This window comes from Zootoca vivipara, chromosome 1, assembly GCF_965207765.1.
Source record: "Zootoca vivipara chromosome 1, rZooViv2.hap1.1, whole genome shotgun sequence".
NCBI lineage: Eukaryota > Metazoa > Chordata > Lepidosauria > Squamata > Lacertidae > Zootoca > Zootoca vivipara.
In genome coordinates, this window is record NC_142582.1 from 42,563,047 (window position 1) to 42,578,431 (window position 15,385).

Genomic DNA, 15,385 nt, shown 5'->3' on the forward strand with positions numbered 1-15,385 from the left:
CCACACGGCCAATAATGTCATGCAGTTCTGCTCCTTTCTTTGTAATAGATATTTAAAGCATTTCAGATGAAGCTACTGGCTTTCTTCCCGAACATTTTGTAATGTAATAGTAAAGAAGTGGCTCTGTCATCCAAGCAATTAAACTGTTGCATGAGTTGCATGAGAAGTTGTGGGTGTGGGAGATGTTGATTTTACTGAATTAGTTCAGAAAGATTGCAACAACAACCACAGATAGTTTAAAAATACTGAGAGGGAAAGCCATTCCAGATGTAGGAAGACAGCATTTTTTTTTTAACCATATACGCATGTGTGTGTGTGTGTGTGTGTGTGTGTGTGTGTGTGCAGAAATGTATTAAACAGTTTGCTCATTTGGGCTGAAATATGTACTTGCAGAGTAATCCTAAGCATGTTTACTCTGAAGTGAGTCTCCCTGGGTTCAATAGGATATGGTCTCTCCAGTAAGTGTTTTTAGAATTGCAGCCTTAGGAATTCCCAAATACGGCCCCTTTGAAATCCAAGCATAGCTGATACTAGAATAGGCAGCAAGAATGGACATTATGGTAGATTACACAGAGGCACCCAACATTATTCTGGAAACTGCATTCTGTGTTACCTGCACTTTTCTGGCAATTTTCAAGGATAATCCTAAACAGAATGTGTTACAGTGATCTAGGCGAAGGGTTGCTAGAGCATGCAAAACTGTACAGGTTATCTTGGTTGAGGAACAGACATAGCTGGTGAATCAGCCAAAGCTGGAAGTAGGCACCTCTTTGTTTATGGCATTTATATACTGCACAATCATTTCTAAGTTATGTACATAAAAATAAACATTTCCCACAAAACCTTAATAAACCAAGATGCTATATGGACCTGCAGCATTGGAGAGGACCTTGGGAGTGACTATATCAACAATCATCCTCATCTTGCCGTCCCACAAGAGGACCAGGGCCTAAACAGGATCACAGTCTGCATCCACTGGGAAACTCTCCAGAGTACTCAAGAGTCAATTTCCATTAGCCTTTGAGCCTCTGAATCAGTCCTCCATCCCAGCAGGGTGTGGCCGCTGCTAAAAGTACAACCTTTAACAGGAAACTGATTTTACAGAATGGGACAAACTTAAAAGTATCAAGCAACACCCAAACACTATTGGATTGGGGTGTCTTTTCTTGGGTTGGAATGAGATAGAGCAATCAAAGAATGTCTCGGTAGCAGAGAAAGGTAGCATTTGAGCTGAGACAAAAATGACGGACTGCGACTGTGTGAATGCAAAACTGAGGTAAGAATGAAAGGCCCAAGTTAGAGCAAAGAAGGTGATGATTATTGATACCGTGAACTGACTTTTAGCTTGCCCACACTTCCGCTTGCCCTGTGCTTAGAAAGCACTGGTCCGGGTGATTTCCCCTTGCCTCAGCTCCTTTCCCAGGGAAAACTCGCTCTAAATCAGAACAAACAGCAACCTACTGAAAACCTGATTGCTGTTTGCTTCAGTTGAGTCCTAAGGAGTGGTTTTCCCTGGGGGAAAACAGTGGGACAAGAGGAAGTGCTGATAAGCTGCTGTAAGCTGTAACATAGGAAACTACTCTTTCGGTTCAGTTCTAGTGCCTTTTTACTTGGAAGAAAGATGTGTGTTGCAGGGTAATCCTTTTCCCTGCATACTGAGTGTATGTATGTGACTTTTGTCTTATCAAATAGTTACCAATTGAACACTTTGCAATTAATTCATTAAGGAGAGCCCACCTATACCAAATTGGTAGAGGGTGGGTAACAGTAATCACAGACATAAAGGGCAAATGCTGGATCCCTTTGTCCTGAAGGCTCATGATCTAAACATTTTGTAACAAGAGTTATCTTGTGAATGTGTCAGAACCTATAATATATTTGGAGTACACTACCCACATAATATGTGTGTCCTGTTTGAATGATTTGCAGAGTTGAATGTCAGCGGTCATTTGGACAGGGGACTGCTTTCAAGTGATAGTTTTGAGATAAGCCCTTTTTTGTTTAAATCTCTGCTTTTTCTTCCAGTGCCATTGTCCAGTTTGGAACAAAGAACCTCTTTGTGGGCATGTAGTTCGTAGGTTGTTGCCACTGGATACCTGATGGCTTAATCACAAAGCTTGTATACATGGCCCTGATATCAGCATATGCACCGGTGATGTTTTTAAAAAGGCCACTGTCTTACAGCAATCTAACACAGTGTCCTCTTTATTTTCCCGTGTTCCCAAAATGCAGGTGTGATGGCTGGGTTCAATATGAGTGGCGATCTCAGGAAGCCTGCAACAGATATCCCTCTAGGATCCCTATCTGCTATAGGTGTTTCGTAAGTCCCTTGAAAACAAGGTGGTGGTGCTTATGAGGAAACCTCCTGGTAACTTTCTTTCTGTCATGTGTGATATAGATTATTGTAATATGAAATAGATTTATTTATTACCTGACAAATCAAACCTAGGCAGACAGTCAAAGAATCGTCCTGGGCAGCTCAGCAAAAAGAATAATGAATCGACGTTTGTCTCCCCACCCTCTATTTCTGATTTAGAGGATATATAAGAATTTGTGGATGCTGAGATTCTTCTGAAACGGAATAAATCTTAAAAGAAAAGAAGGGAAAAGCCTCTAGTTTGGGGGGGAGGAATTCCACAAGGAATATGAAACAAACAGGCTGAGTCTCTGACATCCACCGCAGATCCCTAGATAAATTCCACAGCAAATGGATTTTTGGAAATAATTCTTAAATCAAAGGATCCCATAGGATTTGAATTTATAATAAATGAGATACACTGCTGCCTAAATGATGTTTCTCACTTTGGTTTACAGATAAATACTTTGATTTGTAACCACAGATTGTGGCACAGTAGTTAAAATACTTGGCTGTACTCCTATATGCTTTGCCTTACTGGGTAATATGACTGGTCAGACCTCACCTGTGTCTAGTTCTGGGCACCACTTGTGCAGCGACTCAGATGGGAATAGCAATGAAGCAACTATTAGAGCATTTTCAGAACATAGAGCAAGGAAGATTACATGCTACTATCATTGATTATTTACTTAAGTGGATAATTTTATACTCTAAGGCAATAGATGCCTAACATAATTTAGAAAAATAATAGATTGTTCCCATCTTCTTGACACTCATATTTCTTTTATTTCTTCGCAGGTGGTTTCTATACATAGTATTTGTTTTTTTGTTGGGAGCCACTTGTACCCGGGCATCGCTGCGCTATGATTTTATGATGGCAGAAAAGGTAACTAATTGAGATTCTTTAGCTACATAAAATGGATGGACTCAGCACTGAAATTGCATAATTCAAAACTTGCATATTTGAAAACAAGCTATGGGTTTTCTGTGTCCTGGAAATTGAGTCTGTTCAGACGAAAAGCCAAATCACAGTCTGGCACTGTGTAGATGAGTGCTGGACTTGTGCACTCTGTCTTCCTCCCCTTGTGTGATCTGATTTGCCACCTCACTTCTTCACTTTAGTTTGCCTTTGCACTGTCTAAACTAGGCTTACTATGGTTTACACAAGCCAAAGTCTATGTGGTTCAGCTGTACAGCAAACTTATGTTTTGATTCTCAGTCAGAGGCAAGAGATTCTGCCCTTGCTCCCTGAAGCAGAGCAACATGTTACACATGTGATCAGTATATTACACAAATAGAAGCAGCAAGTATAGATCACAGCTGACCAAACTTGTATGAGCTATATGCTCCAGGAAGAGTTAAGAGGAATGGCAACAGAGAAGGGACTTATGAGGTTTTTTGGATTTCCCAAACTTCTCCTCTTATTCATTTCAAATGCCTGTAGTGATCATAATGTAGTATATTGTAATATACCGGTGTGTAGTATATTCATCTTTATGCACCAAGCCTCATAGATACAACATAGATACAACTCTGCATACTGTGCATCTGCAGAATTTAGTTTATTATGCAGATCAAAGTTTTATTTATTTACTTTTCAGCATTTGTAAGGTACTCCTTGAGCAGCTTAGGGATGCGGGTGGCGCTGTGGGTTAAACCACAGAGCCTAGGGCTTGCCGATCAGAAGGTCGGTGGTTCAAATCCCCACGACAGGGTGAGTTCCCGTTGCTCGGTCCCAGCTCCTGCCAACCTAGGAGTTCGAAAGCATGTCAAAGTGCAAGTAGATAAATAGGTACCGCTACAGCGGGAAGGTAAACGGCGTTTCCATGTGCTGCTCTGGTTCGCCAGAAGCGGCTTTGTCATGCTGGCCACATGACCCAGAAGCTGTACGCCGGCTCCCTTGGCCAATAACGCGAGATGAGCACCGCCACCCCAGAGTCGGTCACGACTGGACCTAATGGTCAGGGGTCCCTTTACCTTGAGCAGCTTACAATAAATGGCCATTTGTGCAACAAAAATGTGGGAACTGCTGCCTTAAAATTACACTTCATAGCCAGTATGAAGTTCTTCCTGTTGGAATATCCCACACCGAATTTACTGTGGAAAACTGATTTGAGCAGCTTACAATATCTTACTGATCTCAGTATTACCTCTTAACAGAGGGATTGAACTAAGAGCCTTAAGAATTAAAGCAGGCCAATATTATCAAACGGCTAATGTTCTATATTTTTCAGTGTCTCCTATTCCTTCACTGGAACCCCAGACCAAATTGCTAAATAAAATTATAAAGACTCCCTTTCAGAAAGTCAATCTTACACTTTCAGATTTAGCCCAGCATAACTGCAGTAAAAGTTAAGAGGATTATTAAATACTAGACGTTCCATTGTGATATGGATGTTGGGCAATACGCACCAACCGAGTGGCAACAGCGGCAGGGTAGACGAAATAACAAAGTCGTCTTCAGTATCTTTGCTTGCTTTTATTTACAATTATATACAACACACTCCTCTACTCCATTCTTTTCATTTCACAATCCATCACCACCACACCCATGAACCATTTGGGTAGCTTAAATACAGAATTCAAAATAGTCAATAACCAATCACATTACAGTAAGCAAACTCTACCTTCAATTATTCAAATTAGCAAAAGTTCACAGGTGTGTTAATATTCAGATCAAGGTTACAAACACACATCTCTGTGTAGCACCATTGACCACATCAGTCTTAAAGGAAAAACCTAACAATATTTATGCCAATTATAGCTATGAAGTCTGATATAAAAGGTTTCCTTTTAATTCCCAATTCTAGCTTATTGTGATTGAAATTAGCACTTCATTGGTTTGAAAGTCCAGGGATACATCTTGAGCTAAAAGGTTCCTGCATTGCAAGGGATTAGATTAGATCAGGCATAGGCAAACTTGGCCCTCCAGATGTTTTTGGACTACAACTCTCATCATCCCTGACCACTGGTCCTGCTAGCTAGGGATGATGTGAGTTGTAGTCCAAAAACATCTGGAGGGCTGAGTTTGCCTATGCCTGGATTAGATGGCCCTTGTGGTCCCTTCCTACTCTATGATTCTTTGGTTCTTTGCATCCTTAAGGACACGATTCAGCAATTTGCCCTTACATGTTCAAGAACAGTTTCTTAATAGTTCCAGGGCATGGTCTGAGGACACATGATGTTGCCATCTTGTTGAAGCTCAGCAGATATGGGTCTGGACCAGCACGGATGGCAGACTACATGTTGGCAGGTGTAGCCAGGCCCTCTGCAGCACTGAACCTCTCTCCAAATGGCAGAGTTCATCCAGAGGGAAATCTCTGTTGCATCCTATCTCACACTTCCCAGTGTGTTTCATGTCACTTCCTTATCACAAAAAGTCCAGTCTTTTTGGGAAGCAGGTTTGTTGCATAAGACCTCCCAACCAACAATAATTGCACAGCCTCCGTTTTCTGGCACATTATTGACTCCCACCCCAAAATCATAGCTGCCAAGTTATCCCTTTTTTAAAGGGATTTTCCCTTATGCTGAATAGGCTTCCTCGTGAGAAAAGGGAAAACTTGTCAGCTATGCCCAAAATGGCAAAAGTCTGGAAGCACGCTTGGAGAGCTCTCTTTGCTGATCACTTAGCTGTTGATTCATCACATCACAATCCATTTTAATCCTGCTGTTCCTCCAATGATCTCAAGACAACTCCTATTTTCTACCATGTTCTCCTTACAACAACTTGTTAAGGGAGGTCAGGTTGAGAAATAGTGCCTGGTTCACTTTGACCCAGTAAGCTTCCTGGCTGAGTAGGGATCTGAGCCAAGATCTCTTATACCACACTGTATTCCTGTTGTGTAGGCAGGTATTAAGCCTGTAGACATCAGACCAATCATGATGGAGCTGTCTTACTTGGTCTGCTAGAAAGTAATCTCCTGTTGTGAATGCAGTTCACACTGTGTTCTGGTCTAGCCAGCCTTGTTGTCATAATGTGTATTTAATGGGTCCAGCACAGTAGAGAAGGAGCACACTTGGCTGTTGCCTTTAGCAAACAGAGAGAATGCAAGCCATATGGAAAACACTAGTTTAAATTTTGCTTTTTTCGGAAAAGAGACCGCTCAGCAAATTCTTTTGGAAAGAAAGCTTGAGCCCATCTCCATTCAATCATGAAAACATAGGAATCAGGAGACAATGGCTTTCTTTCTATTTTGAGCGATACAAGGAGCTGCTGATGTAATAAAAGGATTAAAATATGCTAACAGAATTGCACTTTGCTGGTCTTGCATGGCAAATGTAATTTGTATAAAATAATGTGGTAATATATTTGTCATTTATTCTTAAAGTAACATTGTCATCAAATGCAATTTTGTTAAACTTAAGAGAGAAGGAAATAAAGTAAATGGGATATTAGAGGTGATCAAATTTGAATTAAGAATTCCTTGTGAATAATTTGTCTTTATTGAATGGTGTGTGTGTGTGTGTGTGTGTGTACACACTTTTGAGCATCTCAGTGAAAAGACAACTTCCTTCCAAGTTGTGAATGGAATGTCAAGTAGCACTTTCAAATACAGAGCTTTTGGGTAACTGAAATTATATGCAAATCTTGATACAATCCACTATTTGTTTTCAAACGCACAGTGAGATGACTTTTAAAATGTGTTATGATTGTGGGTAGCAATGCTATTTTCAAATCAGTTATTTATTTGTTCATTTTCCAATTGAAAACTTATATTCATTGCCCCCCTCCCCTTTCCTCTGTTTCTTTTTCTCTGTCAGCAACACAGTTTTGTATATGAAGAAAGAAGCTTAGTTTGGTTTTGTGTGGGCTTTATTGGTTTTGAAAGACTGCATGAATTCTTTAATCTTCCTGATCCTGCAGACTGCTTTCATAAGCAGAAACAAGCTGCAAACACAGATACTAGGAAGAAAGCCCCATTGAACATAGTGGGGAATACTTCTGAGTAAACGTGTAGGGGTGATATATATATACATAAGGTGATATATATACATAAAACTGAATGTTTTCTTAGGAAATTATATAATAATTATTAAATGCATGTCAGCTATAGAAGGCTTGTAGTTCAGTGGTGTGGGTCATTGGTAGAGCACCTGCTTTTCATGCAGAAGTTCCCGGTTCAATCCCCTGCGTCTCCAGGTAGGGCTGGAAGTGTCTGCTGTCTGAAACCCTGAAGAGCAGCTACTAATCATCCTTGACAGTACTGAGCTTGATGAACCAATGGAGTGACTCAGGATAAGGTTGCTTCCTGTGCTCAGCCCGCATTTAGAAATTAGGGAATACGAAGGGCAGCATGAAGCCAGCTATGTGGTCCCCAAGTAACAGGTGCTAATTGAGCACTAAGTGTTCTTCCCATGTAAGAGAACTGCCCTCTGAGATTGCTCAGTGTAATAGCAAAACATAACAGGTTAGTGTTCCCAATCCAGGCTCCACACCCTTGGTTTGATGAATAGCTCTCCCTGCATGGCACCCTCCACCCCCACCCCCCCAGTGCCCTCTCAGCAACTTCAATCCTTCTTTCGTTCTAGCCACATGAACCAGAATTGGTGCAATTTATCCTGCGGATGCTTGGCAACTTCAGTGTTCCTCCCTCTCCTCATCTTCCCTTTAGCAAACCCAGAAAAGGAGCAGAGTGTTTACTCATGAGGAGCAGAAACAATGGTAATAGTACCCAGATCTAGTAGTAGTTTTGGTAGTGTGTCTAGGCCTAATGTCAGATGGGGTGCTGGTTACTTGCTGTTAAGCACCTGGTGTGCTTTTACCTGCTCACATCCCATCTGACTCCTGGGCAAGCCTACTCTGTCCGCTGTTTTAATATATTTGCAGGCCTTGCTTGTATCTAGTAGGGAATATGTAATGCAGAATGAGCTGAGGCCTTTGGTTGTTGTCATGATAAGAAAAGAAACATGAGGTATGTGTGCTAGCTTTGTTTTGTTTCCTTTTGTTAGTATGCACAGGAAAAAAGTTAGTTGGATTACCAGATCAAATGGTGAAAAATTCAATTTTTTCTAACTTCAAACTGCTTAAAGCACTGGTGCTGCAGTCCTACACCCTGTTGGGAATAAGACCCAGTAAACTCAGTGGGACATGCATCCAAGTAAACATGTGCAAGCTTGGGCTACAGAGTTTTTCTTTTCTAACATAGTTTGAGAAGAAAGTGACTTGCACGTTTAAAACAGGAACAGAAAAGGACCCAATCCACTCAGTGCTCAATCTTGCGCAACCCCCTTGATATTGCACAGGAGCCACCTTTTGAAGCATACATCCAAGATCAATCACTCAGCACTAAATCATTTAGAGCGTGTTTCAGAATAACACTTTGATTTATATGAAATATCTGATCTGGTTATATTCCATGTAAAAAATAGCCTAAACATCTACTATATCATTTATTTTCTTCATTAGGCAGATAGATGGGATTGTCTTCCGGCTATCGGGAGGCTTTTAGCTTTGTGCGTCTTTTCCGGTTTGATTATCTGTCTACGTAAGTGCACTCCCCTGAAATAAAACTCTCTTCAGGCTTCCTTCCAGTATGTAACTGGAACTGAGAATCTGCTGCATTTCCTGTAAGCTATGCAGGTTTCTTGCTGCTGCTAAGTGGAGCTTTTTCTATGGGATTGCTTCACTCTGTTCATAGCTCATACTATGTAGGGCAAATTAAAGTGTGTTCTTTCATGTTAATTAGAGATTAAATATCCACCAGGATGTTATCCTGGGCAAGATGCACTGAAATCCTACATTTTAAATTGTACTTGGAACAGCTGCCATTCATTTCAATCATTTCGTTTTAGGAGATCTCCCCAATGGATTGGGAGCCATCCTCCCCGCACCCGCCTTTTTTGCCATGTTCTTTAGAGTTTAGATTTCAACCTGATTATAATCATACTCACTTAGAAGTAATTATTCCTAGCATTTGTTGTTGTTTAGTCGTTTAGTCGTGTCCGACTCTTCGTGACCCCATGGACCACAGCACGCCAGGCACTCCTGTCTTGCATTGCCTCCCGCAGTTTGGTCAAACTCATGTTCGTAGCCTCGAGAACACTGTCCAACCATCTTGTCCTCTGACGTCCCCTTCTCCTAGTGCCCTCAATCTTTCCCAACATCAGGGTCTTTTCCAAGGATTCTTCTCTTCTCATGAGGTGGCCAAAGTATTGGAGCCTCAGCCTAGCATACTATGTTTTAACCGTTCAAAGCTCTGCACATACAGTATATTGTCTCTATCATCCCTACACCAGCCTTGTAAAACAATGCTACCTATAAATTAACAATAGTAGCTGAGGCAGAGAAAACAGAAGCACACGCTAGACCACTTGCATGCAAGGCACCCCCCCCTACTCTTTGGCCCTCCCCAATAGAATCATAGAGTTGTACAGGTGGAACTCGGAAGATTTGAATATTGTTGGAAAGTGCATTTATTTCAGTAATGCAACTTAAAAGGTGAAAGCAATATATGCGATAGATGCATGACATGCAAAACAAGATATGTCAAGCCTTTATTTGTTGTAATTGTAATTATTTGTCGTTAGGCGGGTCAATTCTAAATGGAATGTAATTCATGAAATGTAATAGCGATGTTTATTTTTGTATTTTTGTAACTATTTGTTTTATTACTGTGGAATTTCCAAAAGAAAGCATTTGTAAAAATTAAAAGAAAAAGAAAAAATAATAAGTTGCATTGCTGAAATAAATGCACTTTTCGATTATATTCTAATTTTCCGAGTTTCACTTGTAGTATTGGAAGGTACCCCAAGGATCATCTAGTCCAACCCTCTGCAATGCAGGAAAATGCAGCTGTCCCATACGTGGATCGACCTTGAAACCTTGGCATTATCAGCACCACGCTCTAACCAACTGAGCTATCCAGGCTAACCCAAGAATAAGAGACATGGCAACCAATATTTGGGTGAAATCAGGCCACAGCTTAATTGATAAGAGATGTAAGGAGTTTGGCATAGGCATTGTGTAGACCCCACCCCTTCTGACCTGCCTGCCAAAATAACTTATGGGGTCAATTGGGAATGAGGGAGTCCCCGACATACTGTACATCAAGGGGGAATGCCCCTACTGGATTGCACCTGGGGAGTGCTGTGGCCCAACAAAAAGTGGCTGCAGAGCAAGCCATGGGCCTGTGTTATATACTGGAGGGGCTGGCTAAGCCTTGTGGCCCATGCATGCTTGCAATTCGCTGATTAGGTGAGCAGGTGGGGCCAATTACCCAGGCTGCAAGCTCGGCCCAGAGGCTTCCTTTGCTGCCCAGGAAACAGTCCTAGGGACCTCCCACATCAGATCCTGGCATGCTGGGGAGTACCAGTCCACAATGGCTACAAGAGAGTGTGAGCGGACTTGGTGAATTCATGTCTGAGGTGAGATTTGAACTCCAAACTTACCAACTCATCACCATACTATACCAGCTCCCTTGTGTAACCCCACAGATGTTCAGAGCTAGCCCAGGACATTTTGCTGTCTTATGTGGAACAGCAAGTGATATCCCCAATCAAGGTGCACAAGAAATCCCAGATGCATGTCTTCCTAGGAGCAGAAGTACAATAAAACAAACGAAATACATAACACGCTGTGTCCTTTCACAACAACTAAGGCTCTGTGCGCACAATATCTTTAAAGCACATTCTTGGCACTGCAGTTTGTTAAGGGTTGCTGGGAATGGTAACTCTGTGAGGACTAAACTACAGTGGCCAGAATTATTTGCAGGAAAGAATGTGCTTCAATTGTGCTTTGAAGGTATAACATCTGTATAGCTCAAACAGCTGCTTGAGGCAGCCACACCACTCTACCTAATGGTAGAGCCAGCCCTGTAATGTATGCAGCATTAGTCAAGAAACATGCCAATTTTTGCTTTGTTTCTTTTATTTTAGGTGTCCTTGGTGGGCTTCTTATTCTTACTTGGTTTGTACATTTCATCTTTAGCATCCTGCATGGGAGGTCTGTATGGAGCACCCCGAATCCTTCAGTGCATCGCCCAAGAAAATGTGATACCAATACTTGCATTTCTTGGACGGGGGGTATGTAAACACGGAGCATAGACTAATCCGCCTTTTCTTTACAGTACACAAAAGTTCAGACAAGCATACCTTTGGTTTATCTCACCAGACTAGTAGCTAGCTGCTAATTGAATTTCCAGAAGCAGAGGGATATTTTGATCTCCAGTCAGTCTGAGTAGGAAGCACTGTAATCTTCCAAACTTTGTGTAAGAGAAACCCAAACTAGCTTCTAAACCATGAACTTTATTTGGAATGGACCCTCATTCCACATTGTTCGTACCTCATCTGCTACCTCTCAACATATTCTTGCATCTTTCTTTGCCAAATGATTCTCAAGCTCTTTCGTTGTGGCGGTTGTTTGTTTTAAGAGGGAAGGCCTATGGCAAACCTTTTCTCTCCAAGCTGGAATTCAGAAACACGCTAGAACACAGGCACTGTTTAAAGTGAGGGTCTGCATTAAACTTCTACATCTAATGCATAGCAGTGTTCAGACACGCTGCCTCTGTTTGTGCACTTTTTGTTGTTGTTTACAATTAATAGCTGCTGAGCAGGGGCAGGGAAGAGATTTGTAATGAAAGTGTGGGGAGTGAGCTAACCCATTCCTCCCCTTGTGTGGAAAAGAGATTCCGACTAAACATCAGGAAGGACTTTCTGACAGTCAGAGCTGTTCGACAGTGGAATGGACTCCCTCGGGAGGTGGTGGACTCTCCTTCCTCGGAGCTTTTTAAGCAGAGGTTGGATGGCCATCTGTCATGTATGACATACTTGAGACTCCTGCATTGCAGGGGCTTGGACTAGATGACCCTCAGGGTCCCTTCCAACTTTACAATTATATCTGAAAAGATTGTAATCAGATTATTACCCATAAATAACAATATGCATATTCTTTCTCTTCTAACTGTAGAAAGGACCAAACAAAACCCCGGTGGCTGCAATCTGCTTAACAAGCCTTATCACCATGGCCTTCATTTTCATTGGCCAAGTGAATGTTCTCGCTCCAATTGTCACCATAAACTTCATGCTTACCTATATTGTTGTGGACTACTCCTATTTCTCTGTCTCCATGAGCTACAGACTTCAGCAGAGCTCTAAAAAGATATTGAGAGAGGATTCCAAGGTTGGGCTCAGCTGTTCTCGGCCTTTAATACTGGACAGACCATCCTATTATGGATCAGGTGGAATAATGCAAGGCCGATCAGATGGCACCTTGCTAGAATTCACAAAAGACATGGATCATCTTTTTAGGCCTCCCAGTCAAGACCCAGGGGCCAATCTTGAGGGAAAAGAGAAGGACATGGGTGTTAGCCAAATGGCCAAGCCGAGGAAGCAGAAGAAGGCAGTCAAACAAACGTTACAAGACAGCTTTCTCTTGGATCTTGGCAATAACATTGCCTCTACCCAGGATTTTTGCAGTGGTGACCTGGAATACAGTGGTAAAAGTATGCAGAGCTTTTCAGAGCGGAATCACCAGGACGAAGATGGTTCTGCTGCTGTAGGACCCAAGCGGAAGCAAGACCAAGACAGAGGCCAGCATTTTGAAGAGAGGCAGAAAACTGCCAGTCACCAAGTGGAAGGTAACAAGAAGCACAATTAAACTTACCTTTTAAAATGAAGAATGTTGCTGGTACTCCTCCGTAGGCAAGGATGGAAATCGGTTTTACAGGGTCAGTCTGTCAAACCTGGCAACAATTTATCCTTTTTTTCATAACTGTAGAGTCTGTTTTAATGATTCACAAGAGATTCTCCTCTAATTTGCCTGTGGAAATGTTGCCCAGATTTAATTCAGTGCTGGAAGATTTACTATTTACAGTGCACTGTGCCAGTAGTCTACATATGAATCCTTTCACTGTGAGATGTATCGTAACATTTATTTTTACCTTGACATGGGAGGGAATAGCTTCCAAAAGTTAACGTCCTAAACATCAACTCTCCATTCTTTACAAGCAGAAATGATTGTGGTGGTCTTCATCAGATAATTCTGATTGTGGTCTTGAAATTGAATTTGTTTGGTTTCATGCCCATATATTTCCCCCTTTCCCTTTTGCCGTCTGCATAATTGTAGTGTGAAAAGAACCTGAGGCATGCAGCGTTCAGTAGCTAAGCTCAGCAAAAGCTCTCCTTACCTAAACAATCTTATTGGAAGATCTCATAACTTGGACTGCTGCGTTATCTGAATGTAAATAAATTATGTGACCAGAACTAGTTGTAGCATAATATATGGCTACTTGCACAAACCGTGTTTCCAAATAATTGGGATTTTCATTTTCATTTTTGCAAGGAGTATAGTAATAGGAAAGGGGTGGAGAAAGGAGAAGAGCTGCAGTGCTGGCCAGCTGTATGTTCTACATGTATCAGTGATATATTTATGTTCCTCTGAAACCTTGGAGCTTGTCAGGGAAGCCTCATGCCAAGAAGGCCACTCCCTCAGCATCTATGTGAGGAGCCCCCTCATTGTCTTGATTGGCCAACAAAGGCTGGACTGTAGACAGGAACAAAAACATCTGCTTGGTAGTGGGGAAATTGTTACCTGAGCCTCGCCAAACCCCTCCTCCAGAGGAGCTGCCATTGAAGAATCCCTTAATTTTAGCCCCATTCTTAACTAACCGTCTCCAGTAGGCTCTCCTTGCAGAGATTTTCTTCTTTGGTAGGGCTCTTGAAGCAGACTAGGGCTTTCTCATGGCTTTCACACCAGAAAGGGAGAAAAGTTAGCTTGTTGTTGCTAGAAAACTTCAGAACAACACAGCACCTGATACTTGAATTGTATCCTGTGGAAGCAATAGGTTTTTTGGGGGGTGGGAGGGAGACAACACTGCAACTGGATTTGAACTTCTGACAGAAGAAGGAATAAGTTTTGTTCAGGCATAGTGAATACTGATCCCTATCAAGGGCCCTTGAGTGCCTAGGCCTGATCCTTCAGAATCTATCCATTGTTCTACTGTCTCTCTCCTTCTGTAGATTTAAATGTAAAACAACAAAGCCAAGAATTAGAAATTCAGAAAATGCCAGCGTCCTTCTACTCCAGACTCTGTGACCGTTGGGTTTCCCTTGTTGGTGTGAGTTACTCTATAATATTTCAAACCTTTCTTTAGAATAATAAGCAAGTGGCAACTAACATTACTTACAGATCCATAGGGATGCTTCAAGGTTCACAGAAAAGGCTACATATATATGATGCAAGAGAGTACATCTTTGAATACTGTACGAAGTTTTAATCAAAAAAATTCCTTCAGTAGCACCTTAAAGACCAACTAAGTTTTTATTTTGGTATGAGCTTTCGTGTGCATGCACACTTCTTCAGAAGTTTTAATCAGTATGTCTTGGGTTGGAAACCTAGGAGGAAACAAGAAGTAGCAAAAAAGGTAATGCAATCTGGAGTGAGATGCCAGGGCACTATGAGATGCTTCAAATCAGGGAGCTACAAAATGAACCAGCCAATTAGAGTATACCATCACCTGTCCACAATTGGGTAAGATGGAACCCAATGGAGTTAAGATTTCAAAGTCGTCGTTTTTCAGTATGGATACAAACCTACCTTGTGAACAGTGATTTAGGGAACTTTAAAAGGTGAGTATACAGATTAGTGGAGGAGAGGTGTATCAGCAACTATTAGCCTTGATGATTACATTGAAATATCAGATTCAGAAGCAGTATGCATATAAGATGCCGTACTTCTGGGCTTTCCAGAAGCATCTGGCAGGTCACATGATTGGGAACACGATGCTGGGCAACATGGACGCTTGGTCTGATTTAGTAGAACTCTTGTGTTCACCTGCCTGTCACTCAAACTAAATGGAGCTAAATTTTCAGCTGCTTTCCGCATTTGGATCACCATGTGCTCTTTGAAAATTCTAATTTAGACTAATCACATGCTCAGACTAGCATTTGGAGAATGTGGGTCATGTAATTTGCTTCAGACCACATTCTTAAAATGCATCTTCTCATGCCACTGAAGACTCATTAAATGAGAGGTTATCCCCCACCTCTACTAAGTACCAGAATGGGTTTTGTGTGAAAAGTTGTAAAAAGTAG

General features: G+C 41.6%; 1 protein-coding gene across 2 annotated transcripts in view; it reads left to right on the forward strand.

Annotated features, from left to right (window-relative positions):
• The window catches only part of SLC12A8 (solute carrier family 12 member 8), a 66,988-nt gene that overhangs the window by 41,372 nt on the left and 10,231 nt on the right, over positions 1–15,385 (forward strand). For both annotated transcript variants that reach the window (XM_035129407.3, XM_035129464.3), the window contains exons 7-11: positions 2,233–2,320; positions 3,155–3,242; positions 11,231–11,377; positions 12,261–12,930; positions 14,312–14,409. In XM_035129407.3, coding sequence (XP_034985298.1) covers positions 2,233–2,320; positions 3,155–3,242; positions 11,231–11,377; positions 12,261–12,930; positions 14,312–14,409 — 1,091 coding nt within the window. The remainder of the gene's footprint in view (positions 1–2,232; positions 2,321–3,154; positions 3,243–11,230; positions 11,378–12,260; positions 12,931–14,311; positions 14,410–15,385) is intronic.